A 24,876-nucleotide genomic window follows, 5' to 3' on the forward strand; every position below is an offset into this window, starting at 1 on the left:
AAGGCATGGAACCACGCTTTCCTGACTATTTTCTGCCATCGAAAATGAATATATACACCTACACTCTATAGGTGCTGCTGTTTTGTTGAGCAACAGAGTATTAATTAATGAATTCCCCAGCCGAACCCCAAAATGTAAATAATAGCAGGAGGGTGAAACTTGTGCATTGGTCCCAGATGGAGATGAATGGAATTATAAAACTTGCTTGGTCGGCACAAAAACTTTCCAGATCATTCGAGCGCCTCCGTTTCCTCTTGTGAACGAACACCCGACCCCGCCCCCCCACCCCCTGCTTCCTTTGCCAGCTTGTGTTCTTATTTCCTTCCTCCGGTGCAGAAACCCCCAACCAGCCTCCCACATGCTCCTCGTTCTCCTCTCAACTGATTGGAATTCCTCCCGAGCCCGTCGTCAATCGCGTCATTTATTTCGTAACTCCCGCGAATCTGCATCAACAATAAACGCTCAAATAAAATTCAAGGACACGCTGCGAGGCCCACGTCTCACCCTCTCGTGCATATTCTGATTCATTTAATCGGCTGAGAGACCAATAATTGGTCAACACAAAATGACAGATCTGCTCTCCCGGGTTTAAAGGGAGAAGCGCGGTCACGCGCTCCCAACCTTAATGAGGCAAAGTGGCCATTTTAGGGACAATTTTGTCTGTTTCTAAAGCTTCTAGTAAGACCAGATGCTGCCACTGTTTCACTTAGTGACATCAAAGAAAAAGGCATCTCGATCAAGAGTATCTGCACAAAAAAAGCTTTAGACGTCATGCACAAAAACATGCAGGGAAGTGTGCCATTTGGGTTTGAAGCCCACAAAGCCTGTTTTACTTGGCAATGTGAAATCTGGTGGCCGTGTGTGTCCATTTTACGGTTGTTTCTGGAGGAACATCACGTATGAACACAGTTGATGTCATCAAAATGAACCTTTTTACTAAATGTCATCGGGTATGATGTCACTCGTTCTTTTCCCCCCTAACCCTTAAACCCTTGAATATAACTGGACACGTTATTAAGTACACCGACGTAGTCTTCTCACGCTATCCTATAAATACTTGTGATGTAACCAACCAATCAACCGGCGTGGCGCATCTTGACAGGTGGAGAACATCCTGCTGAACGACCAGGGCAGCTACGTACTGTGTGACTTTGGCAGCGCCACTCACAAAGTTCTACAGCCGCACAAAGATGGCGTGACCGCTGTGGAGGACGAGATAAAGAAGTGAGTTCAGTAAATCTTAGAAAGCGGCTGTGGCCAGGTGACATTTACCTGACACGCTGTCTCGCTTTCGGCGGGAATATGGCTTCAAAGATGTCACAAAGACTTTTAAGCAGGGTTTTTTGTTGTGCTTTTTTTTTTCATCTTGACAAATTCCGCAGAAAACAGGCGAGCCTCTTCTGGCACGTTCTGGCAACGGCTAACTATCTAGTCTAGCCCATCCTGGTTACTGTCTGGCATGTTGAGAAAACCAATAACTGTTCTGGTAACATCGCATTTCGGTCAACGTAATTCTGTAACTGTTAACACATTCTATTACTGTCGAAACACATTCCGGTGTCTGTCGAGTGCAATAGAGTACAATAGGTCATGGTCGTAGTGCATTATTTAACTCTCTAGCATTCTTTTTGTTTAATTTCCATTGAATCTGTTCTTATTTAGACAAAAAAAAGCAGTTTCGCTTTTCGTTTCCTCATCGTAGCAAATTTGAACAGAACTATGACCTTAAACAAGTGTTTTTTGTCATTCTGTTAAACCGAATTAATGTCCACTTAAACTTTTCACAATATTAAAAAATTAACGTACAAAAATGCCCAATTTTTGGTGCTCAATGTCATTTTTGTTAGTGTTGTTCCAATATTGATACTAGTATCGAGAAAGGCCCGATACTGCATTATAACGGTGGTATCGGCATCGGCAAGTACTAACAAGTAACATGCCGATACTATTATTTCTGACGCTATTACAGAACTTTGGATGCAGCATCTTGTGCCTTGCTCATGCACGACATTCACTGACGTGTGACGTGTTCACTGCATGCCCAGCCAAGATATTGTATTGGCCCTTGAATTCACTGAACCAATGGCAGGACAGCTTTTTCATGTTGAGAAAACAAACAAACTAGGTATCGGTACGGTATCGGCCGATACTGCAAAACTGGCCATCGGAATCAGGGGCCAAAAAACAGTATCGGAACAACACTAACGTTTATTTCCAGTAATTAGTAAGTTGCTTTGTCATTCAAATGTCTTCCTTGTCACTCAGCGCCTCCTCCTTCTAACAGGTACACGACACTCTCGTACCGGGCGCCGGAGATGATTAATTTGTATGCCGGGAAAGCCATCACCACTAAGGCTGATATATGGGTAAGTGTGTGTGTGTGTGTGTGTGGGGGGGGGGGGGTGTTGCATTGTTGCCGGGCTGGTGTGTCCCGCTTGTGTGCTTCTTGCCGTTACTCTGCCCCGCAGCATTGTGTGCTAGTGGTTAGCACGTCTGCCTCACAGTCCGGATTTGTGGGTTTGAATCTCAGTTTACATGTTTGCGCGAGTATTCCTCCAACATGACACTAAATTGTCCAAAATTGTGAATGAGTCTGTCTGCTCATACCCTGGGAATGGCTGGCGACCAGTCCAAAGTGTATCCTGCCTCTGCCTCATAAGTTATCTGGGATAGGAGGACAAAACCCAAATGATGATTTGAGCATGTAAACAAAGCTCACAATGTAAGGACAACAGTTGGGCAACAAATCCCGCCACCCCCACCACCGCAGCCTCCAGACTTCCTGTCAGCCACCCCACCAGCACGCTTACTTCCTGTTCTATGTTTAGAGCGTGTGTCAATGCACACGTGTTTGTTGATCAGTTTGTTCAATGCGCAGCAAGATGAGAGCTCAGAGGCGGCACCACAAGCCCTAAAAGCAGCTGACTGACTCCAAAGTGGTTTAGCTCTAATCGGCGGTGTCAGCACAATTTCATTGCATCATTCATAAGCAGCCTGCAGACTTGTTTGTTTGGACGGCCATATTGCTCAGGGCGTAAAACTTAATAGCTTAGTGGCTTCAATTGTGCCTGGAGTTTTGTTTGAAAACTCTGCCCCTGAAGCCACCAACCTTGAGCAACATGAAATTCTGTTCAAAAAGTCTCTTGAAGCCACGCCCCAAAAAGGAGATGCAGGAAGTCTGCCAATTTGGTTTAGAGTAGCCATTTTGAGTTTTTGTTGTTTCCAGGGATCCTTGCTAGCCAGGCTTGTTGGTTTCATGTAGCAACCTAAAAATTTGATTAGCGTGTCTATCGTCAATAGACCCACAAAAAAACGTCTCAAGAAGCTATGCCTGAAAAGAGGAGGTCTGCCCTTTTGATTTGAAGCAGCCATTTTAGGACCATTTTGATCATTTCACAGATGCCTAGTCACATTTTTGACAATTCAGCCCCTGAAACCTGTTTGTTACATGTAGCGACATGACATTTAAGCAGCATGCCAATCAAGCAAAAAAAAAATCTATCTAGACGCCGTACCGGGATCATTTTTTAGGGGACCAGTTCTTGGCATTCCTCAAAAACAAAAGTCGCCCGAGAGAGTTTCTCAAAGTTCAACTCGCGATGCTTGTTTCACACAGCAACATGCAAAGTGGTACATCAGATTTCTGAAAAGGCCATGCCGAAAAGGACAGATGGCAGTTTGCCATATTTGCGTCAAGCGTACGTTTGAGGATCATTTTGATCACTTTTAAGCATTCTTGAGGCAAACTTGTATCGAGAAATATTTTTGGAAATTCACCCGCAAAAGCATGAAGCAACATGAAATTTAGCCAGCATGTTGATCAAGAGAGAAGACACACGCACACAAAGATGTGTCGAACCCACAAGAGAAAATACACAGGAACAGGAAGTCTAACATCTGAGTTTGAAAGCAGACGTTTTTTGGATAATTTTTCCCATTTCCAGGCAACTTTCACAGACAAAATCCTCCGAAAGACTTTTTGAAAATTCAGCCCCCAGAGCACATTTTCCTTGGCAACATGACATTTCATATGCATGTCGATCATGATTACACACACACAAAAGACACAGAAAGTCTGCCATTTTAGTTTGAAGCGGCCATTTTAGGGGGGCCTGGGCTCCTTTAACACAAACTTGTCTTGCATAGGTTTAGCCCCCAAAGCCCATTTCATGAAGCAACATGAAAGCATCATGAGTATATGTTGGGAAAAAAAGCCTCAACAGGCCATGCCTGCAATACATTGTAAGTCTGACATTTTGTTTTGAAGCAGGTATTTTTGGGGTCCGTTTCCAGGGGTCCGTCCGGCCCAAGTGTCTCTTGCCTCTAATTGTTGTGTCATCACAAGCAGAGTTTTGAACCAACAAATGTTCTGTTTCCGCAGGCGCTGGGTTGCTTGTTGTACAAGTTGTGTTTCTTCACGCTTCCATTCGGGGAGAGTCAAGTTGCCATATGCGACGGAACCTTTATCATTCCCGACAACTCCAAGTTCTCCCTCAAGTTACACTGCTTAATCCGTAAGTCCTTTTATATTCACTGGAAAACATTTGGCCATTGACTGAATGTGGGCTGACGCTGATTTCATGAGCTCATCTGCACACTCAGCCTTATTTTGTGTATGTGCATGTGACACTGCTTGAGTGTTCTAGCACAAAGCCATCTGTACACAAGTTGAGCCTGTTTAAACCAGTCAGGACTGTCTGTCTGCTTGCTTGTTTTCCACTGTCTCTCATCAACCCTGATTGTAGTGGAACAATGGCTCCATCAAGTGGCCTGAAGGAGAAGCGCATCCCACAGTTGTAAAATACTATTAAATGCTTTCCGACAGGATATATGCTCGAACCAGACCAGGAGAAGAGACCAGACATCTACCAAGTGTCCTACTTTGCCTTTAAATTTGCCAGGAGGGACTGTCCCGTGCCAAATATCTTTGTAAGGACAGCACAGACGTTTTATTGTATTTGCAATGTGCGGATAGTGACGGAATGATTGCGTTTGCAGAATTCTCCCATCCCCACGTCGTTACCAGAGCCTCTCACAGCCAGCGAGGTGGCCGCCAAGAAGAGTATGACGAAAGCAAGGTACTGCTGCTTTCTGGGACAAAAGTATTGAAGGAAAAATATGCAAGTGGAAGAAAAAAAGACAAAATATTAGGGACAGATAGATAAATATTAGACAAAATATACTTCCAAAATGACACTTATTGAGAAAAAAAATTCAAACACAATTAAAGACATATATATATAACCCCAAAAATATATACACCATTAATGAGAAACATAAACAACTTAGATAAGAAAAAAAATTATTATATATATTTTTCATTCTACAAAAAACATACATATTTAATATTTAGAAAAATATTGGATACAAAGATATGCACACGTTGGGGAAAAAAAATCTAAATACACCAAAGCATACACTACCATTAGAAAATACTATTACAAATTTGGGAAACATAACGCACAAAATCAACACCTACAATATATCAGAGGAAATAAAACAAGGAAATAATTGACAAAAATACACAATTATTTAAAAACAGAAAAAAAAGAAAAATAAAATACGAAATACTCAGTGGGCCTGACGGAAGTATTAAAAGAAATAATGTTATACTTTTATAACTTTAATAAAATAAAAAGTATTAGGGAAATATATTAGACACAATATATAGTTGTACTGGAAATAAATGGACACTCACACCGGTGTATGGGTGTTGCGAATGTTTGGTGGTGGTCGGAGGGGCCGTAGGCACACACTGGCAGCCACACAGCCATCATGTCGTAGTTTGCTGCCATCAGAGTGTGAATGTGCGAGTATGTGAATAATGGATGCATTGTAAGCACTTTGAGTTTGCGATCGCAAAAGTGCCATCTCAATCTGATGCATTATTTTTACTACAAATATTTCATTAAAAATAATAAACATTTAAAAAACACTAATTTGGAGGGAATCCAGAAAAAATATTAGATTTTAAAAAATCACAAATAATAAGACTAATGTTCCATACTTCTGTAATATATCAAAAAATTGTGTTGCAAAAACCTTATAAATATAGCATGTTATTAAATCTGAACAAAGTGGTCTTAAACCTGAAACCATTTAGATAACCTCATGTCAATTGAAGGCTAAAAGCCCCAAAAATATTCAAAAAATCGCAGCTTACGTTTGATGTTATTTTTTTGATTCAGAATACGCGACTCGGTGGGCCCGACTGAGACCTCCATCGCCCCCCGACAGAGGCCCAAGGCGGCCAACAGTAATGTCCTGCCGCTCGCCACCGTCACGCCTGTCAAGATGGCAGCGGGGCCTTCTGCTGCGCCCGTCAGCAACGGTCACAAAGGTGCGTCAAAAACATCACAAGCGCAAAAAAACGAAACGGTGCAAGCAGAGAAGGCAAACCAGTGGCACCTGCTGGTGTTAAGAGTACATTACATTGTTGACATCCTTCTGTTCTAAGTATCAAATATGAGTGTAAATATGAAAAAAAATCACATAGAAATACTGTGAAATATAATAGTAAAAGTACTCGGAGTAAAGATTATGTGTAAAATACAAAAATACTGGGGGGGATGGACAGAAAATGTATGTCGCAAAAATATAGTATTATGCAAAAATTCCCAGCAAAAAAAAAAAAATACACAAGATAATAGGCAAAAAGAAAACAATTACCCCAAAAATGTCCAGATAAATATTGTGTATGTCCTGTAACCGTGTCATTTGCATTACCAGCTCCCACCCCAGGTTCAGGACAGCCTTGCGTGCAGCCGCAGCCTGGCAGTCAGCAGCACCGAGTGCTGCAGCAGCTGCAGCCGGGCGACCTGCGCCTTCAGCAGCTACACCACCAACAACACCACCAACAACAACAACAACAGCAACAACAACAACAAGCTCTGCAGCAGCAACACATTAACGCACAGCAACTGCAATACCTCCAGGTACCACACCACATGGCGTCGTGGACTTCAATGACTTGACCTTTTTGTTTTTGTTTTTGTTTTGTAAGTACCAACAAGCTGTGCAGCAGTCCATACAGCTGCAGCAGCATCAACAACAGCAGCAGCAGCAGCAGGCTTTGCTTCAGCAACAGCAGCAAATGATGATGCAGCAGCAGCAGCAGCAACAGCAGCAACAGCAACAGCAACAGCAGCCCATGTATCAGCAGAGAGTCGCTCAAGCCGCACAGGCCCAGTACGCCGCCATGGTGAGTCCTCACAGGAAAAACACGCAGTGGCCCCTTTTCCAAGCAAGTTGAAATTTTGAACCGTGTAAATCGGATATATTATGTGCATTTCCCCCCCCCAAAAAAATTGTGCGAATGCGTCCAGCAAATGATGAAAAATACAGATATTGGGAAAATATTGGTTCAGCTATTTGGCGTAACCGGTGTATCACATGACCAAGTTGCATGGCGACACGCGTCATGCGACGCCGTCTCTGTCCTCCCGTGCCCGCGACACAAACCGTCAACCGCGCGTTCGCCAGCAGACGCTCAAACTTAACTGTTGACTGGCGGCAATTTTTTAGCTGCGTTCCCCGCCAGCGTCGGCCATCTGTTTTGGGCTGCCGGCAATCTGGTGCGCCGAGGCGGCGGGAGGATTGAACAGAGGGTGAAAAGCCAGCGTGGCTTTCCCTCCATGCGCGACGTGCCACAAAGTTCGTACAAGAACGCAGCCTTTATTCCCTAAACACGAACCACGTGACTTTCGTTATATATAGTAAATATTGGGAATAATAGTATAGTTGTAGAAAAAATTATAATCAGGAAAATACGATCATGATAGAAGACGAGTAGCGGAATAGTACAGAAATATTATATAAATAAATATATACAAATATTACAAAAACTAATAACATAATAGTAATACAAAACGATTAGACAAAATACTAAAAAGAAAAATACAGAAATGTTAGAATAAAAAATACAAACAAATACAGGAAAATAAAAGGGATAAATAATATACTGTAATATATTAAAAAAATACAAAGAATACTAGATAAAATTGAAATGACCAAAATAAAAAACTGAACGGTATTTGAAGAAAACACAAACGTAATAAAGAAAAAAATATTATATAAAAAATATTAGAAAATAACATGGAATATTAATATCTTAAAATAGTGGAAAAAAGATATGAAACATTAAATAAAGATATTATAAAACATATTGGGAAAAATATACAAAAATTCACAAATATTGGGGGGAAATGCAAAACTCATGCGCAGAAGAATTACAATACAATACAAAAAACTTGAAAAACAGATATCTTGATATAAAAAAATGCAAAAAATAATGGAACAAAACTTCAAAAGAAAAAACAACAACTAGTTGAAGCTGACTTTGTTTGACTTTGGCCCCCTCGCCACCTCCCTCCCTCGCACCCCCAGCTTCCCAAATCCAGAACTGGTCTCTAACAGCATTCCACCATCTTGTCGCTCATTGGCGTGTGCCACCAAATCATTGCCACCGTCCCCTTTTCTCCACCCGCCCCCTGCCCTCCTCTCTTATCTCTTACCCCTTCACCTCCCAGCTGCAGCAGTACCAACAGGCTTTCGTTCAACAACAACAACAACAACAACAACAACAACAACATCATCATCATCATCATCATCATCTCCCCACCTACATGTCCTCCCCACTGGAGTTCCAGGTGTCTCTGGGCTCCTACAACGCCACCACGCCCACCACCGGAACAGCCCACATGGGGGCGCCCTCGCCTGCAGAGCCACCCTACTCCAATCCCAGGTAAAACCTTCACAAAGTTACCATTTATTATTGCAACTTGAAAAAGGTGTCAAAATAGACAAATGGTCAAATGTTAGTTGGATAAGACGGACAAAGCAAAGATGCTGACAAAAAAAAACAATAATTCAGCAATTACAACTCAAAATAGAATATATGAAAAGAGAAATACACAAATATCTGAAATGATTTTTTGGGGGGTTAAGTGTTTGGAATGTAAAGTTTAAAAGTACTACAAAATTTATGGAAATAATATGCATTACAAAAATACTAAACTCATTAGACAAACTAGAAAAAAAATACTATATTACTGAAATAATACAGAAATATTAGAAGAAAATTACCAAACTTAAAAAAAAAAAAGTACGCATGAAAAGAAAAATACATTTTGCAAAAATACATAAATATTAGATTAACAAATAAAACAGTATTGAAAAATATTACAAATATTAGGTAAAAATATACAATTACTATGAACAATTTCAAAAATATATCAGCAAAATATCCGTGAAATATTAGAAAAAAGTTCAAAACTATCTCTTACTAAAATACAATATTATTAGATACGGAAAGCCATCACAATAAAAATATTGGACAGAATTAAAACAGTTCACAAGAAAAATATTGGGGGGAAATTGCAAACATTAGGGGAAAAAATGTGTTTTTCGTTTGCCCCCCCCGTGTAGAACGCCCATGCTGGCCTCGGACGGCGCCACCCCGCCCTCCCAGACGGCCAGCCACCCGCCCGACATGTCGCGCTGGAACCCGTTCGGCGAGGACAACTTCTCCAGGCTGAGCGAGGAGGAGCTGATCGACCGCCAGTTTGACATGCTCCGAGCAAGCAAGTGACACTTTCTCGGCTTAGCCTCGGTCATTCGGAAAATCGCAACAAACGCTCGCCGTTATTACGACAATGCAGGGGCGGAGCTACCTGACCATTTCTTGACATCACTTGCATATTTAAAGAATATATTTACTGTAACTGAATCTGCTAAATATAGACGAGAGGAGGCTGCAAATCGTCGGTACGGAACGAAGGCTTATTTTCATTTTGCCTGTGATTCCATGCAGACGAACCCGCGGACGCCGAGCGACTCCCGACCGCCTCCGCCGAGCCCCTCCCGACCGAGGACCTGTTTGGCTCGGTGCCGTTTGTGGCCAACGCAGGCAAGTCTTAAGGAGTCTCAGTCGCGAGGACCCCAAAAACCCCTGTGGCCCCCCCCGGAGCCAGACATCTCTGACCGTCCACGAGAGATTCTTTGCTTTTCGATTAACCGTGCTCGTCTTCCCGCTAAATTGACTCACTAGCGCCTCCGCTGGGGATTGCAGAAAAAGCACCTCATGTACAATTTTTTTCATTCTAATCGCAATTCTGACGGTGAATGCTTTGATTGTAATTCACCTTATAGGTCAACAGGAAGAGGTGATCTTTCCAAAAAAAAGAAAAAGCCACCAAAGAATGTAGCCTAGCCAAAAGCATTCCAGCTCATTTGATTGGCTTGGCCGCCATCAATCTTTCCCGCATTTTGAAATCCGCTTGCAGGTTTCGTTGAACCTAAACTTTGAAAATGGGATCTTTCCTGGTCAAAGTTTATTGTTGCTTTCAAATGTGAATTTTTACATTCCAGCACGTTAGGAAGTTTTCGCTGTTGGGCGCCAACAAAAGGTCCCAAATGTTGTACATTTGTAATCTAACCGAACAACGCGTTGCCATCGTCAGCTGCTCCACATTCCAAACTGACGACAGTCCGACCGAGCCGCGCCGCGCGCTAACGAGCTCGTTCTTTATGGGATGAACTGGACGAGCCGGCCATGTTGCTTAACTTGGGCTTACGTCGCATCTGATTGCGAACGACCTTGAGAATTGAGCTTGATGTGAAACCATCCAATCGCCAGCCTCTCGTCACGGCAATCGACGCCAGCTTGGCTTTCCCAACTTCGTCAAATATTTTGTGTAAAACACTTGACTTGAAACGCCGACGCCGACGTCTTCCGCTCTTCCCTCCACGCTGGCCACAATGTGAATTTCTCTGTGTGGGCGGCAGCAATAATAGCGCGCGTGCCTCTTCCTGCTCTCAATGTGAAGGTCAACTTTAAAAAAAAAAAAACAGCCGGTTGTTGCTCTTTCGTTTGTAAGCGATCATTTTTGGAGACGATTGGGCGATGCAATAGAACCCTGTCAGCACTTGAAACGTCGGCGTGGGAATGTTTTGGCGAAGAAAAATGCGTGTGACAAAATGGATCATTTTTTGGATCTGCAATTTGTTTTATGTTTGTGCTTGTTTGTTGTTTTTTGCGCCAACGGTACGTCAGTTCTGCCAGAACGAGCGATTTCTGGAACTCTGGATGTTTGAATAGCAGAAACGAATTGTCCTCGTTAAAGTCCTCGGGGCTAAAATAAGATTATTTGGCGTGGCCTCTAAACATCACGTTTAGGAATTTGAGGCGGAAATTGAAAAGTTGATTGTGAAGAATTGTGTTGATGGTGCAAGCAAAATGGCGCGTACGGCTTGACTGTATTTAAATACAAGTTGACAAAATAGCGTGAGATCCTCCCAACCCCTCCAAGTATTTGGTTTTAAATTGTTTCATTTTTTTCCCCCCATTATCGGAATTTAGTCCATCCATCATTCAGTTGCTTATTTACTACTTACTTTTTTTGTTAATTATTTGATATTGTACACACTTTATTGCTTCCGGGTGCAATTACTCAACAGTTTTGCACCATTTTTAATCTTAACAATGAATGGATTTTTATGCCCAAGGCCCGCAAATTAATGTCTTGCGTCTTATTGTCGAAGTACGTCGGCCGTTGCTCGCTTCTGTGGTTTAGTTGCTGAGAATTTCTGAAAGCCATTAAGAAAAGAAAAAAAAAAAGATGACAAAAAGTGGGAGGGAAATGCTAATTCTATTGCTATTGTTATATAAAGTAGGAGTTAACAAGTCATTGGCCTCAAACTATTTTGGAAACTTATTTCTTAAGATAACTTTCAGAAAAATATGCATTATAAGTTTACTTAAAAAAAAAAAAAAAGTGAAATTTTATGTTGCTAAGTGTCCAAAGTTGCCTCTTATTTTACTGCATTTATTTATTTCTCTTTATAAAGTGCCTTTTATTCAGTGGACCAATGACGGAATTGCGCACTTAATTGAACTGATTTTTTGGGCTACTTTTTATTCCTAATGGTCTGATGGCACGTTCGTGGGAAATATCGACGTTCTTGTTGTGGCTGTCCATACAATCCAAAAGGGCTGTATGAGTGTTAGTGTTGGGCTGGGGGGGTCCGTCCGTCCGTCCGTCCGTCCGTCCATTTGATCCCCAAAGGTAAGTCCCATTGTTTCCTCATCATACAGCCTGCTTTTTTGGCGGCATTTTTTTACTTTGACATTTTCTTTTCTTTTTTTTTTTACTATCATTTGCTTCTCCTCGCATGCGTCCGGCAGCCACGCTCAGAAACATCTTGTTTTCGTGTACTGGTGGAAGATTCTAGAAGAACGAGCCATGAAAACATTTTGCTCGATTAACTCATGTGTTGCTGTTTACATTTGTGTCTTGTATTTTATTTTATTTTTTTGTCTCCGTTTTTTTTTTTTTATGTGCTTTATCTCCTTTTCACAAGCTCAAAAAGAAAAAGCTAAACATTTCCGAAAACATACTGGAACTGGTACGTGGCCTGTAGAAGAAGGAATTATGCCTTTTTTATAAGTTTGTTTGTTTGTTAAAAAAAAAATCCAAAAGTCTCTTGTATCTTATTGTGAGCGTGGCTGTATTTCTTACAGAATGTTACTGAGAAATAAAAACACATTGAAAAAAAATAACAAACAAACAAAAAGATTTGCTTTTTTTGAATGTTCCTCCACTACACACTTAAACAAGATGTTCCTGACGTGTTAGCTTGGCTGTCGTTCTGTTGCCATGGTAAAAAGCTACTAAAAAAAAAAGGGGGGGGGGGGATCACCAAGCCTGAGCAATCCCAAACATCAATTTGATATGTTTGGTAGGGAAATCAGTGTGAAACTGTTTTTTTGTTGTTGACATGATCGAGTAGTTTTTGCTAATCCAGCTAATGACTCATTGAAACCTGCAGTGACAACAGACATAAAAACAAAACAAAAACACAGTAAGTAAAGTAATACTTGTTACTTTTTTACCTGTTTGACTTTAAAAAAAAAGAAGTCATAATAGCCGGCTGGCCAATGCTTAGCATGATTTAGAAAAAAATCTTCGGCATGTGCCAACTGTCCACAAACTCTTGCTGAAATCCATCATGTCGTTTCTGCATGAAATAAACAAGTAGCTTTCAAAAGTAAAAAAAAAAAAAAAAAGTAGACGCCCCCTGAACTGAACCAAACTTAACATCCAGCTATAGAATTTCATGGAAAATCAGTTTTTGCATAATCCTGCTAAGGTAAGGAGTTGACGTCAAAATAATAATAATAAACAAGACCTCCACCAAGGCCGTATGATCCTAAACCCCTAAACATGTTTGTGTTTCAAAAGTCTTCTAAATTGAAGTCTCCATCTGCTGGATGCGCCCAATTTTTTGCAGCACTTGAAAGTGGTTATAAAAATAAATTAAAATCTCATTTGCACCAAAAAGGTATTTTATTGTATGTGATCTTAAAAGGAACCACGCTGTAATGACAAGTTTGTCCTATTATTTTTTATTTGGTTGTTGCCGATGAGATCAAATGAAACACGATAATCCCAGACTTTTTTTCCCCCAAAACGTTTAACATGAGAATTGTTCATGTCGATTTTGTGTAATCCACCAAGTGGCAATTACAAAAAATAAAATAAAAAAATGAACACAGCCCTCGTCCAAAGGCAGAACAATATTTCAATCTAATGGAAAAGTCACGTATCGTAACGCTTAAAAGTTGAAAGGAAATTGGTCATTTTGTTTTTGCTAATTCCCGCTAACACACAGTTAGCAAAACACCGTAACAACCTTCCCCCCCCCCCAACAAATATTTCTAAATACAAATATCAATTCACACATCCGGCAGTCTTCAGTTTTGTAGAAATGGGTCGTGTGGTTTTTGCGTTCTCCCACCAACAAACAAGCGCCGATCAAAATGACACCTTTTGCACTCGTGGACCTGGTGGAGGTAAGAGAAGGTTTATTTCTTTCTGTAGCTTCTGCCACGAGACGTCTGAAATATTTTTGGGTGAATGTTGTAAAATGGCAGCTTTTATTTGATATGTCGTAACGTTTCAGTGAAGCTCGCCTTCTTTCAAGAGCTTTTCTTCTCTTTGGTAAAATGCAAATCGTTTGCCTTCATTTTTAGGAACAACGCAGACAAGTTTGTGGGGCCGTAGTTTCGGACTTTGACGCACCGCCAAAGAGCGCGTTGCTCGCCGTGTCGTCCGCCAACCAGAGTTTGGGCTGCACCGTATGACAACTGTAACGGAAAATGTGAAAACATGTAGCCTCGCGTTAGACCCGTAACAAACGCAGTTTGTCATTTTTGTGTTTCATCTACGTTTGTCGTCTTGCGAAGTTGGCTGTTGACCCTAAAATAGTTTTAAGCCGAGCGCTAATTTTAGCGAGCAGGCTAAAGTGTAAGAAAGAATTGACTCTTGGAGAAGAGCTAGTGGCTAACTAGCCTTCACTCTTTGAGATGTTGCAATTGGCTAATAAAAACAAAACGTGAACGTTTGTGTCATTCCGGCAGGTTCCGACGTGGCGGCAGGCGACGCGGCGACACCAGATGTCGTCATTCCGGTTTCTGCTTCCCGAGACGACCGGTCGTCACTTACAGCAGCCAAAGAGCACAAATCAACCAAGAGGGGCAACGGCCAGCCGGGCGACGACTCGGACAGCGACTTCGAGTCCGACCCGCCTTCGCCCAAAAGCAGCGAGGAGGACGAGGAGGAGGAGGAGGAGGAGGAAGAACCCGACGAGCCAGAGGAGGACGAAGGCCCGATCAGCGAACACGGCGACGACACCGAGCCGGAGAATCTGGGCCAGCGACCGCTCTTGATGGAGTCTGAGGAAGACGGCGAGGACGATGACAAGCGTAGCTCGGACTCTGACGACAAGGCGAAGAATCTCTCCAAGAAGGAAAGTACGACCAGCCGGGGGCGCCAAGCGGAGCCCGTTTTGACGAACCCTCAGGGCTCCCTCGCCTCAGTGGACGTCTTTGGTGCCGTTCCTTTCCTCGGCAGGGACGCCACCGCGGGAGATATCTTTGCCAAAGCGCCTTTCCGGCAAGCGAGCCTTGAGGAGCCACCGGCGGACGATTTTGACGTCTTCACCAAAGCGCCGTTCAGCCGGAACCTCTCCAAGAACGCCGGCGGCCCGACGCCGCCCGTGTCCCCCGAGGGTGTGGACATCTTTGGCTTCGACCCCTTCCAGCCGGGTGCCCCGTTTCCTACCACGTCCAGGAGTGCCGAGGACATTTTTCTACCGTCGGCGGAATATTCCCCGCGGCAGCAGAGGTTGAAACAGCGCAGCCTGCAGAAGCTGTCGTCGCGCCAGAGGAAAACCAAGCAGGACGCCGCCGGGACGGGCGGCGGGAAGCGGCACCACGGCACCCCCACAGGTGGGAGGAAGACCGGCAAACCCGGCAAAACTGCCTTCCGTACCCCGGAGCGGGTCCGGAGACACAAGAAAGTGGGCCGGCGGGACTCGCAGAGTAGCAACGAGTTCCTCGGGGATTCTAAAGAGAACATCAGCGTGGATGTCACCATCACGGAAGGGAAGGACAACAATTGTCAACTCCAAAAGGACGAGATCCTGGACCCCTTCGGGGCCAAACCCTTTCACCCTCAGGACGGCGGGAGGACCGGAGGCGGCTACCCGGGGGGTCTCCCCGAAAGCAAGAGCGACCTGGGCACCTCCTGGGCGGTGGCGCTTCACGGGGATCGGAACACCACAGACGATTTTGGGGCAGTGCCTTTCACGGAAGTGGTGGTCCCTGGTGGACCTCAGCAGCAACCGGTGGAACTGGACCCGTTTGGTGCCGCACCGTTTCCATCCAAGCAGTGACTCCGCGTCTTCCATCATGACCGACTGGTCGCTGTCACGTAGCCCCCGAGATTCTTGTTGAGTCGTGGAACACACACTGTCTGACTTTTAAAGACCACTTCAGTCTGCTTCGCTGTTTTTATGCTGCATCGTTACGCCGCAGAAACTGATTTCTAATGTGCGACCCACTTGTATCTTTTTATTTAAAAAGCGGCACGGCGACGCTCCGATCTGCGGATGCGAGACCCAAATCGGGGAAAGTAAAACTGCCGTTTTGAGGGTGATGTACTTTTATTGTGCTCGAGAAACATTGGCAACCCCACAAATTGAGATTTCTAATGGAGCATTTTTTGTTTTGTCCTAATTTCGCAAGCAGCAGGTGACATCGTGACAAAAACCTGTTAACGACAAAACAACGATTTTGGGGTTGCTAACAACAACCTGCTGCTCGTGACCCCGTACCCACTGCCAGGATGGTTTTGAATCCTTTGGGTCCAAGGCACTGGCAAAGTCCTGGGTGGCACTTGTGTTGGCAAAGCCCAAAATGTGATTTCTAATGTGCAACTGTTGCACGACTACTGGTCTCACCGGACGGTCCGTATGAGCAAGCCTAATTTCCACAGAAACAAGATTGTGTTGGATTAGTTTGCGCAGAGGCCTGCATGGCGCCACAAGGGGGACGTTTTTGGCGCGCTGTCCTTCCCTACATTTGACAAATCTTAGCAACCCTCCGACTGTGATATCTAATATGCAACCGGTCCACTCTGGGCCCCATTTTATTTAGCAAGCAGCACCCAATTTGATCCTCAATCCCGAATCCTGAGCGGCTCCCTAAAACCACTGACTGTAGTTTTTCGCGGGCAGGGTTCTTTTGTCGTACTCAAGAAACATGAGAAACTCTCATTCTGATTTCTAATGTGCGACTGTTGCACGACTACTGGTCTTGACTGACCAGTCTGTTTTTATTTAGAAAGTAGCACCGCTTGAGACCACCAGGGGGAAGTCCTGGGTGGCTCTTCGCAGGAAATATCAAACGAAGGATGGATTTCGGGGTCGTTTCTTCCACAGAACTGAAACGTGAGACCTTTTTCTTTTGGACCGGATTGTCTCCATCTCTCTGAAACCAGGACAGACTTGACAGTTCTTCACGGAGGAAGTGTAAGAAACATGGACAGATTTTGGGGAGCGGGCACAAGAGAGAATGTAGACGGGGGCATTTTTGGCATCCCCCACTTTCAGCCGGGGACTCCTTAGTCCAGGTCCCTTCTCTTCTGGACTGGTTCTCACCAAGTAGTGACTCACTCTTGCTAAGTCTTCCTGAGCCCCCCCTCCTTTATTATTATTATTTTATTTTTCTGGGTGGGAGGTAAGCAACACTGCCAAGTTACGCCCTTTAGATCCTGTGGAGTTCGCATATCGTTGAGCTGTTTTTATGCTGCAGAAGCGACCTTCTCCAAACTGTGATTTCTAATGTGCGACTGTTCTGCTCACGTGTTTTTTAATGTTTTTTTTTTTTTATTACAGTGGTACCTTGACTTGTGAGTTCACTAACATTTTTCTAGTTAACTGTCGCTTGTTTTTTGTGTACTTTGTTGCGAGCCAGAATTTGAGTAACCAAGGTACTGTAATGCCCTCGCACGTGGGCAAGGAGAGCAGCCTTTTTTTTTTCCTTTTCTTTTCTAAGCAACCAACTGAACTCTTAAGTCAAGGTGCCGCTGTATTTGGCACCGCAAAGCCTTACTAGCATTTCTCTACGGGCGCTCTTTTGCTGCACAGTACCTCGGGAAAACCTTGTTAACAACTTTAGTTTGGTTCTTGACCCCCCCCCCCCAATACCCCCCCCCCCTTCTCTTTCTATGCATGTCACCAACGTGGACCAGAAGGGATTGTTTTTGTTCTTCCTTGTTCGCTCTGTGAACCAACCGTGCTGATAATTTTTTTTTATTACTATTTAACTCGACACCTTTTCTGCAACACAAAGTGCTCTCTCTCGATTGTAAGACACAATCCAATATTTTTAGGCTGATGTGGATTTTTTGTTTTGATTATGTTTGGAAAATGCTTGACTTCAAATATATTATTTGACAAATGTGACAGATGTTTTTTTTTATTTTATTCGCACACCAGAACCCGTTGTTGAACGCACATTTCTTACTTGGAGTGACATAAGAATAATTTAATACAATAATGTACATGAAATCGAGTTCCTTTTTCTGTTTAAACATTCGTTCCAAAAACATTGCAGCACACGAATGGCAAAGTGTTTACTATAAATACACAAACCCGGAACATTGCACACGGCCCGAGTAGAACGAGAGGCGAATAACAGCGATGCCGGACTACTCGAGTATTGTAATAATTCCGTCTCAGATGCAGAGTTGTCGATCAGGGACGATGTGTCCCTGCTCCAACGCAGCTGATTCCAATCAACAGGATCGTTATCAGGCTTATGCAGAGTCTGCTGATGGGCTTCAGCTGTGCTGGACAAGAGACACATCCAAAACCTGCAGGACTCCGGCCCTCCAGGGTCGACTTTGCCCACCCCTGATCGAGAATCTATTCTGGTCTCAAATAGTGATGTAGTCTTAGACCTTCTAATTTAAACTCGATTGCGGTAGTCAAGACATCGATGGATGTATCGAGTAGGCAAGTTTTTTCTTCTTCTTCTTTTTGTCTCGTCACAAAGTTCCACACATCGAATCCCCTTCCGGGTTTAGCACCAGGTCTTCTTTTTCGCATACACAAGCCCTTTACGAAGAGAGTCTCTCAAACCTTCGAGCATGACTGTCCGCCGAATCAAACCCGCTTCCGGCTCGTTTCCAAAGCTACGAAAAGTCTACAATACAAAGAAGATGCTAACATTCATTGTCACTCCAGTGTTAGCATCTGGCTACTTTTGCGACGTCGCTCAGTTCTTAGCTTCATTTGCCAGCCGACAAAGACGTACTTGGAATTAGCATCACATCAACTTGCTGGCAACGAATCAGTCGCGTACAATCAGCGGCGACCATTTTGTTTTCTTTGCAGTTGATGTCCTCAATGAGCATACAAGCAAATGGCAAGAGTGCTACGTGATGACTGGCTAGCATACCAAACGCTAACATGACGTCGCGGCGTCTGCGGCCGCGGTGCATGCTGGGGGCGGCGGGCATTCAAACATGAGCTGTTTCTGGAGAGAAATGACATCGGGTCATACAATAGTCTCGCGCAGTATGAGTCTCGTCTCGGAAAGGGGGGGGGGCAGTTTTGTGGCGTAGTCTACTTCAGTCGAGCGTCATCATGGTCGGGACGAGTCTAGGGCAGCGTTGCAGTATATATTCTTACCATAAAGCGCATCCCGTCGTCGTCTTCCGTGGCGGCTAGGAGTGCGCGTTGGCGCCAACGAGGTCGGCGGGACACGGCTGGCTGTGTCTGTAGGCCATGAGGAAGCAGGACGACTGGTGCCACCAGTAGAACATGAGCAGCAGCAGCACGTGCCACAGCTGGTGACTGGAGCCCGCGTAGTTCAGCTGGCCTGCCAACACCACCACAGCGGGTACGATTCACCGATTTGTCATCGGGGGAGGGCAAAAAAGATATATGGGGGAAAAAAAGGAAAAAATACATATAGCAACATTTCAGCACAAATTTCAGCAGGAAAAAAATGCTATAGTATCGATTGCTGCTAAAAAGAATTAAAAGTATTTTTCTGTTTTTTCTAACACTAGAACCCCAAAAAAGTGTACGTCTTGTAAAAAGCGGCATTCTCAAAATTTCTTATATATAAAAAAAAAAAAAACTACATATAGCAACATTTCAGCACAAATTTCAGCAGGAAAAAAATGCTATAGTATCGATTGCTGCTAAAAAGAATTAAAAGTATTTTTCTGTTTTTTCTAACACTAGAACCCCAAAAAAGTGTACGTCTTGTAAAAAGCGGCATTCTCAAAATTTCTTATATATATAAAAAAAAAAAAAAACTACATATAGCAACATTTCAGCACAAATTTCAGCAGGAAAAAAATGCTATAGTATCGATTGCTGCTAAAAAGAATTAAAATGATTTTTCTAACACTAGAACCCCAAAAAAGTGTACGGCTTGTAAAAAGCGGCATTCTCAAAATTTCTTGTTAAAAAAAAACGACCCGGAAAACAGGAATTTTTTTCAAACCAAGAATGAAATGAAAATGGAGTCTTTTTTTTATTACTGATTTTTGTGTCTTTTGTATTGTGACTTCTATTTAGAGCTGTCAAAAGGAATTGATTAGTCGACAAGTAATTGATTATCAAATTAATCGGCAACTATTTTCATAATCGAGTAATCGTTTGTAGCCATTTTTTTTATTTAAAATGGTCCAAATGCTTTGATTTCAGCATGTCAACAGTAATTGCTGATTTCCGTAGTCCTTCATGAAAGAAGACTGATTATCGTCTGTTTAATCATAAGAAGACATTTGCAAACATCTGTTTTTAATTTGAAAAACACTGACGGTAAAAACAGTACGACATCAATCCCCCCTTTATTTTTAATGACTATACGAATATGAAGTACGAAATAAACACCAAACAAACAGTAATAAGCAGTAATTAGGGAAAAAAAATGCTTTTGTAATACAAAGCAAAATTAAAATGAATCCGACCAATCGATACTAAAAATATTCGATAGATAGTGACAGCAGTTTGCATTTTGATTGCACAGTAAGCAAATAATGAAAGAATTGTTGGCGTGCGACCTGGGAAGTATCGTTCGGGCACTTTGGAGACGTAGAAGAGCAGCGCCAACGCCGCCATCAAATACATGACCAGCACACGGGGGATGAATGCCTGAAGGAGATCAGCATCAATAATAATAATAATAATAATAACGAGGAACCGGAAGCAGACGCGCGGGCTCACCTGCACGAGCTCCGAGGAGAAGCCGCCGGCGTCGCAGACCCAATGCGCGACGGGCACGAGGCCGCCGGAGGCCAGCGCGCAGAAGGCCAGCCAGCGAGGGCGGCGCCACTGCTTGCTCAGGAAGTTGGGGTGGATGTGCGCCAGGAACACGGCCAGGATCATGGCCAGCACCGTCACCAGGTACACCTGACGCCAATACTGACACGCACACACAATAAGCATCAAAATGACGATTTTTTTTGGTTTTCATATTTACCAAACTTTTTTTCATTTCTTAAACAACCGGAAAGCTTCACATGACAACAACACAAATTGGCATAACAACATTTTCTTGTTTTAATTGCAAACAAAATGGTGGCGTCACGCGGCGCCGTCCTCACGTTGTTGCAGTAGAAGGCGTAGAAGACGGCGGGCACGTAGCAGCCCAGGATGCCCACCGACACGCCGGCGTAGTCGAGCGCCATCCAGCGCCGGCAGGTCTTCTCCGAGCGGTGGCAGCAGAACACGTGATAGCCCGCCGAGCACAGCAGACACAGCTGGACGCGCGCCGGGGACGGACGGACGTTAACCGTCTTGTCGCGTTTCACAAAAACAATCAAGTGGCTACCAGTGGTTGATTTTAAGCCAACAACAGAGGATAAGATTATATCCGTGTATATCCATTTAAAAAAAATCCGAGCGCGCACCTGAAAGCAGAAGAGCCCAACGGAGTAGATGACGTAATCCTCGCGCGAGACTCCCAGCTGCGGCAGGACGTGCGCCATGTGGTACACGGACAGGAAGAAGAAGAGCAGGAAGCCCAGCAGGTGCGTCCAGATGTTGACGGTCTCGTTGGACAGGATGAACAGGCTGACGGACGCACGGACGGACGGACGGACGGCACGTCAACAAAACAACATGTCTGCTATGTCAAAGGTCTCATAATATTCAACTTCTCCACAAACTCAAATGTGTAAAAGACACGCCTGCGACATGCATTTGTCAAAACGGACTTTGGATCGAATATTTTTGTTGTCCCCAAAAAACGCTGCGTCTGTTTTAGGGGCGTGTCACTTCTCTCCCAAAGGGGCGGCGACTTGTTAATGTTGTGAATGGAAACGACTGACCACGGGAGCAGAAGAAAAGAAAAATACAAGATCGTGTCTTTTACACTTTTGAGAACTATTTGAATATGTAGAAAAGTGTCATAACGTTACGACAGAGACGTCGCAGCGCTCGTTTGGGATTGTTTCGGCGATGGTCATCTCGGATCCAGCCAATAAACGACCTGAATAACCAACTATTGTTTTACCATTAAGCAGCTAGCGAACGGACATCGAATGGACTAACTGGCAGGCTAACGAGCTAACATGGCCAATTAGCCGTCGAAACAACAAACCCGCTAACCGACTGTCTACCGAGCTGAATTTGCTATCTCACTATTTGACTGACGTAGCTGAGTGACTGAGAACTAACCAACTAACCAACCAACTAACTAACCAAAAGCACCCCCCCCACCTGCCACTCACCTTTTGATGCAAAGCCTGGAGGGCAAGTAGGCCCTGTATCCGTCCGTGATGTAAGGGTTCTCGCGCAGGTACCCGGGGATCTGCTCGTAGGTGTACAGGCGGATCCCGCGGGGTACCAGCACCGGCCAGTACTGGTAGCCCCCCAACTCCATGTAGTGGGTGGTCTGAGCGCTCTTCTGAGGCATGACGATGGCGGGGGGCGCTTTCTTCAGACCTAAAAAAAGGGGGGGGGGGGTCGCAAAAGGCAAAGCATGTCACAAAACAAAACCACATTTGTCGATATTTCATTGTAATTAACGTTTTGAGATTCTGCCGTAATCTTTACTTCAGGTTAAAGACTTCCACTTTTACCTGCAATCTTTTTGTGACATATATCAGCGTAACAACGCTGACTTAACAATTGAAATCAGGTCTGAGTCAGAACTTCCACGAAAATAAACTCCAATTGAACAACTGCTCACTAAGCGGGTTTAAGCCGCCAGCCACGACCAAATGTGTCATTAAACCGACATTTAGCTCAACAACAAAACTGCCGAACAGGTCCGGACATCCAATTTATCTCAAAACTTACTTGAATTACAATATTTATTACAACAAGCCTCCATAATTACAGAGTATGCAAACGCGAAGGAATTCCGACTGGGTTTGGCGACGAATGGTTCTTAATTTGGGATTTTTCAACAAGCTACAACAAGCTAGCTCATCTGTCGACTTGTTCCGCCAACATAAGTGAAGATTAATTTACCTTTCAACTTGGTATACGTACACTTGGTTCCATTTGGGGTCTTATAAAACGCGCTATACATTTAAAAGTAAAATAGTTGAACCGTAACTTGTGTCTCGGAACCGCGACGTTCAACTTTCAGATCCATCTTCCAAATCAGCACTGACGTCATCAACAAAGGACCCACCTCGCCTTCCGTGTCGCCTCCACAAGACAAGAGCGTCCACAGAGTGCCTGAATAAAAAGAGACAATTCACAATTTTCCGTTGCATTTGTGCGAATAATAATGCAAACGAAATGGGGAGTACAGAAAAGAAGCAAAACACAGAGTGTATATATACACACACACAAACAAAAACAAAAGAAAGAACAAGAGCAACATAGATATATTTTCAAAGGATGCCTGTGAAAAATACAGATATTCAAAGGTCACCAACTATCTATCCTGCATGTTTTAGTTGTTTCCCTCCTTCAACACCTCTGATTCAAATGATCAGACTCGTTATCAGGCTTCTGCTGAGCTTTCTGATGAGCTGATCATTGAATCTGGTGTGCATCAAATAAAAGGTTTAAAAACAAGCAAAACAAATGATTTTTTTGGTGTTAAAATTATTATTTTTTATTAATATTCAGTTCATTACAGTGACGAGTATTTGAAAATGTAAGATTTATTATAATTATTGGAGGGGGGAACAATTATTTTGGAATTGAGCTTTTTTTTAATCATGAAAATAAATCATATTTCCATTTCATTCACAATCCCCCCCCATGTTAACTGGTGAATTAGCTGACTCGCTGTCTAACTAGATGACTACTGAAGTAACGAGCCAAATAACTCATGATCTGGCTATCTTGGTTACTCGATATCCGTCAAGCTCGCTGACTGGCTAACTAACTGAACTGGACGAGAATAAATTGTGTGCATTTGGAGGTTGTCAGCAGCAGTGATGTTCGTCTGGGATGTGAAAAAAAAAAAACCGTCAGTGGAAAACTTCCCTCAGGAGAAGCTAGCAAAGCTCCCTCACACTATGTTTACACCTCACCGCCATTAAGCGTCTCGCGGTGAAGTGTTGTTCATTATCGCGTCTAATTCACCTCTCAGCACTCACGCTTTGACAAAGTGAAGACACACTCACTGCATGAGCTCACAGAGACGGCCGCTGGTTTTCATTGAAAGAAGACAACGTTTTCAAAATGGCCAATCTTCCGTTCAACAAAGATCTGCAGAAAAAACTTATATATATATATATATATATATATATGGCAGGCCAGAAAGTGACCGATTGTCCCCACTAATTTTAGTAGCTAACGAACTAAATAACTAAGTTATAGTCTGTCAGACATACAAAAAAAAATCAACTAACCCACTGACAAATTTGCTGTATAATTATCTAGCTATTAAATAAATAGCAGATTGTCTGAATAATGTCTAACTAGCTGATTAACTAGCTAGCAGGCTAGATAACTAGCCACTCAACTGAGTTAGGGAGCTGACTATTTACTTGACTTAGGAAATTAGCAGAATAACTAATTGCAGTTTAATTGTTGTAGCTAACTAATTAATCACGAATTAGCTAACTAATTGCAAATTAGCATATGACAAATTGCAACACATCAGCTGACTTAACTGCTTTACTAATTTATTGCTACCATGACTAATTAATTGGCTGACCATCGAGCTGACTAACCAATTACTGACGAGCAAAGTAACTGAATAGTTGACCAAATAGCAACTAGCTGAATAATTAACTAGTTAAATAGATAAACTAACTGGCCAACTCGTGGTCAAACTGACTGCAAGCAAATTAGCTGCCTGAATTTCTGTTTGATTAAAAGCTATCCTGTTGGAATAACTAATGAACAAACTGACAAATATACACTCGTGGCTCGCAGTCATTTGTCTAAACATCGGATTAAATAGCTAATCAACTCATTTAATCACTAACGAGCTAAATAAAAATAGTAGTTGTTACATTTAATGCCAGCATCAAGTGGAATAAATGTTGGGATTTCCAGTTCTGGCAGCCTCTAGTGGCCACTTGAAGCAGTGCACAA

The 24,876-nt window shown here is 43.2% G+C and overlaps 2 protein-coding genes across 7 annotated transcripts in view; one reads left to right on the forward strand and one right to left on the reverse strand.

The window, feature by feature from the left end:
- Positions 1-17,808, forward strand: part of bmp2k (BMP2 inducible kinase) — a 28,476-nt gene extending 10,668 nt beyond the window's left edge. Inside the window, exons 5-16 of the mRNA XM_086075137.1 lie at positions 1,103-1,224; positions 2,285-2,366; positions 4,382-4,514; positions 4,826-4,929; positions 4,999-5,078; positions 6,189-6,340; positions 6,730-6,935; positions 7,004-7,201; positions 8,529-8,743; positions 9,427-9,581; positions 9,812-9,907; positions 14,420-17,808. Coding sequence (XP_085931263.1) covers positions 1,103-1,224; positions 2,285-2,366; positions 4,382-4,514; positions 4,826-4,929; positions 4,999-5,078; positions 6,189-6,340; positions 6,730-6,935; positions 7,004-7,201; positions 8,529-8,743; positions 9,427-9,581; positions 9,812-9,907; positions 14,420-15,735 — 2,859 coding nt within the window. The 3' untranslated portion in view covers positions 15,736-17,808. The remainder of the gene's footprint in view (positions 1-1,102; positions 1,225-2,284; positions 2,367-4,381; positions 4,515-4,825; positions 4,930-4,998; positions 5,079-6,188; positions 6,341-6,729; positions 6,936-7,003; positions 7,202-8,528; positions 8,744-9,426; positions 9,582-9,811; positions 9,908-14,419) is intronic.
- On the reverse strand, positions 13,390-23,008 carry paqr3a (progestin and adipoQ receptor family member IIIa). 6 transcript variants are annotated; one of them, XR_015094772.1, is made up of 9 exons: positions 22,843-23,008; positions 22,098-22,311; positions 21,276-21,438; positions 20,970-21,161; positions 20,590-20,787; positions 20,427-20,517; positions 19,039-19,228; positions 14,082-14,146; positions 13,390-13,843 (listed from the first exon to the last, which is right to left on the reverse strand). XR_015094772.1 is itself a non-coding variant. In XM_086075140.1 (8 exons), the coding sequence occupies exons 1-7, from the start codon at positions 22,901-22,903 to the stop codon at positions 19,074-19,076; spliced, it is 1,074 nt and encodes a 357-aa protein (XP_085931266.1). In that variant the 5' UTR covers positions 22,904-23,008; the 3' UTR covers positions 13,390-13,843; positions 19,039-19,073. The 6 variants fall into 6 exon arrangements, 5 of the variants coding, with proteins under 5 accessions (XP_085931266.1, XP_085931267.1, XP_085931265.1 ...); XM_086075140.1 differs by lacking the exon at positions 14,082-14,146; XM_086075141.1 differs by lacking the exon at positions 13,390-13,843 and having other exon boundaries at positions 13,896-14,146.
- Positions 23,009-24,876: the final 1,868 nt, after the last annotated feature.

This window comes from Leptonotus elevatus, chromosome 5 (assembly GCF_054856555.1).
Source record: "Leptonotus elevatus isolate MCC_2025b chromosome 5, RoL_Lele_1.0, whole genome shotgun sequence".
Classification (NCBI taxonomy): Eukaryota; Metazoa; Chordata; class Actinopteri; order Syngnathiformes; family Syngnathidae; genus Leptonotus; species Leptonotus elevatus.

Excerpts from the sequence above, each read along its gene's own strand:
- paqr3a (XM_086075140.1), bottom strand. The coding sequence starts at position 22,903 with ATGTATAGCGCGTTTTATAAGACCCCAAATGGAACCAAGTGTACGTAT. Across the intron at positions 21,162-21,275 it reads TTGGGCTCTTCTGCTTTCAG|ACGGTTAACGTCCGTCCGTC; the intron begins GTGCGCGCTCGG and ends AAACGCGACAAG. Across the intron at positions 19,229-20,426 it reads GCCCGAACGATACTTCCCAG|GCCAGCTGAACTACGCGGGC; the intron begins GTCGCACGCCAA and ends TGGTGTTGGCAG.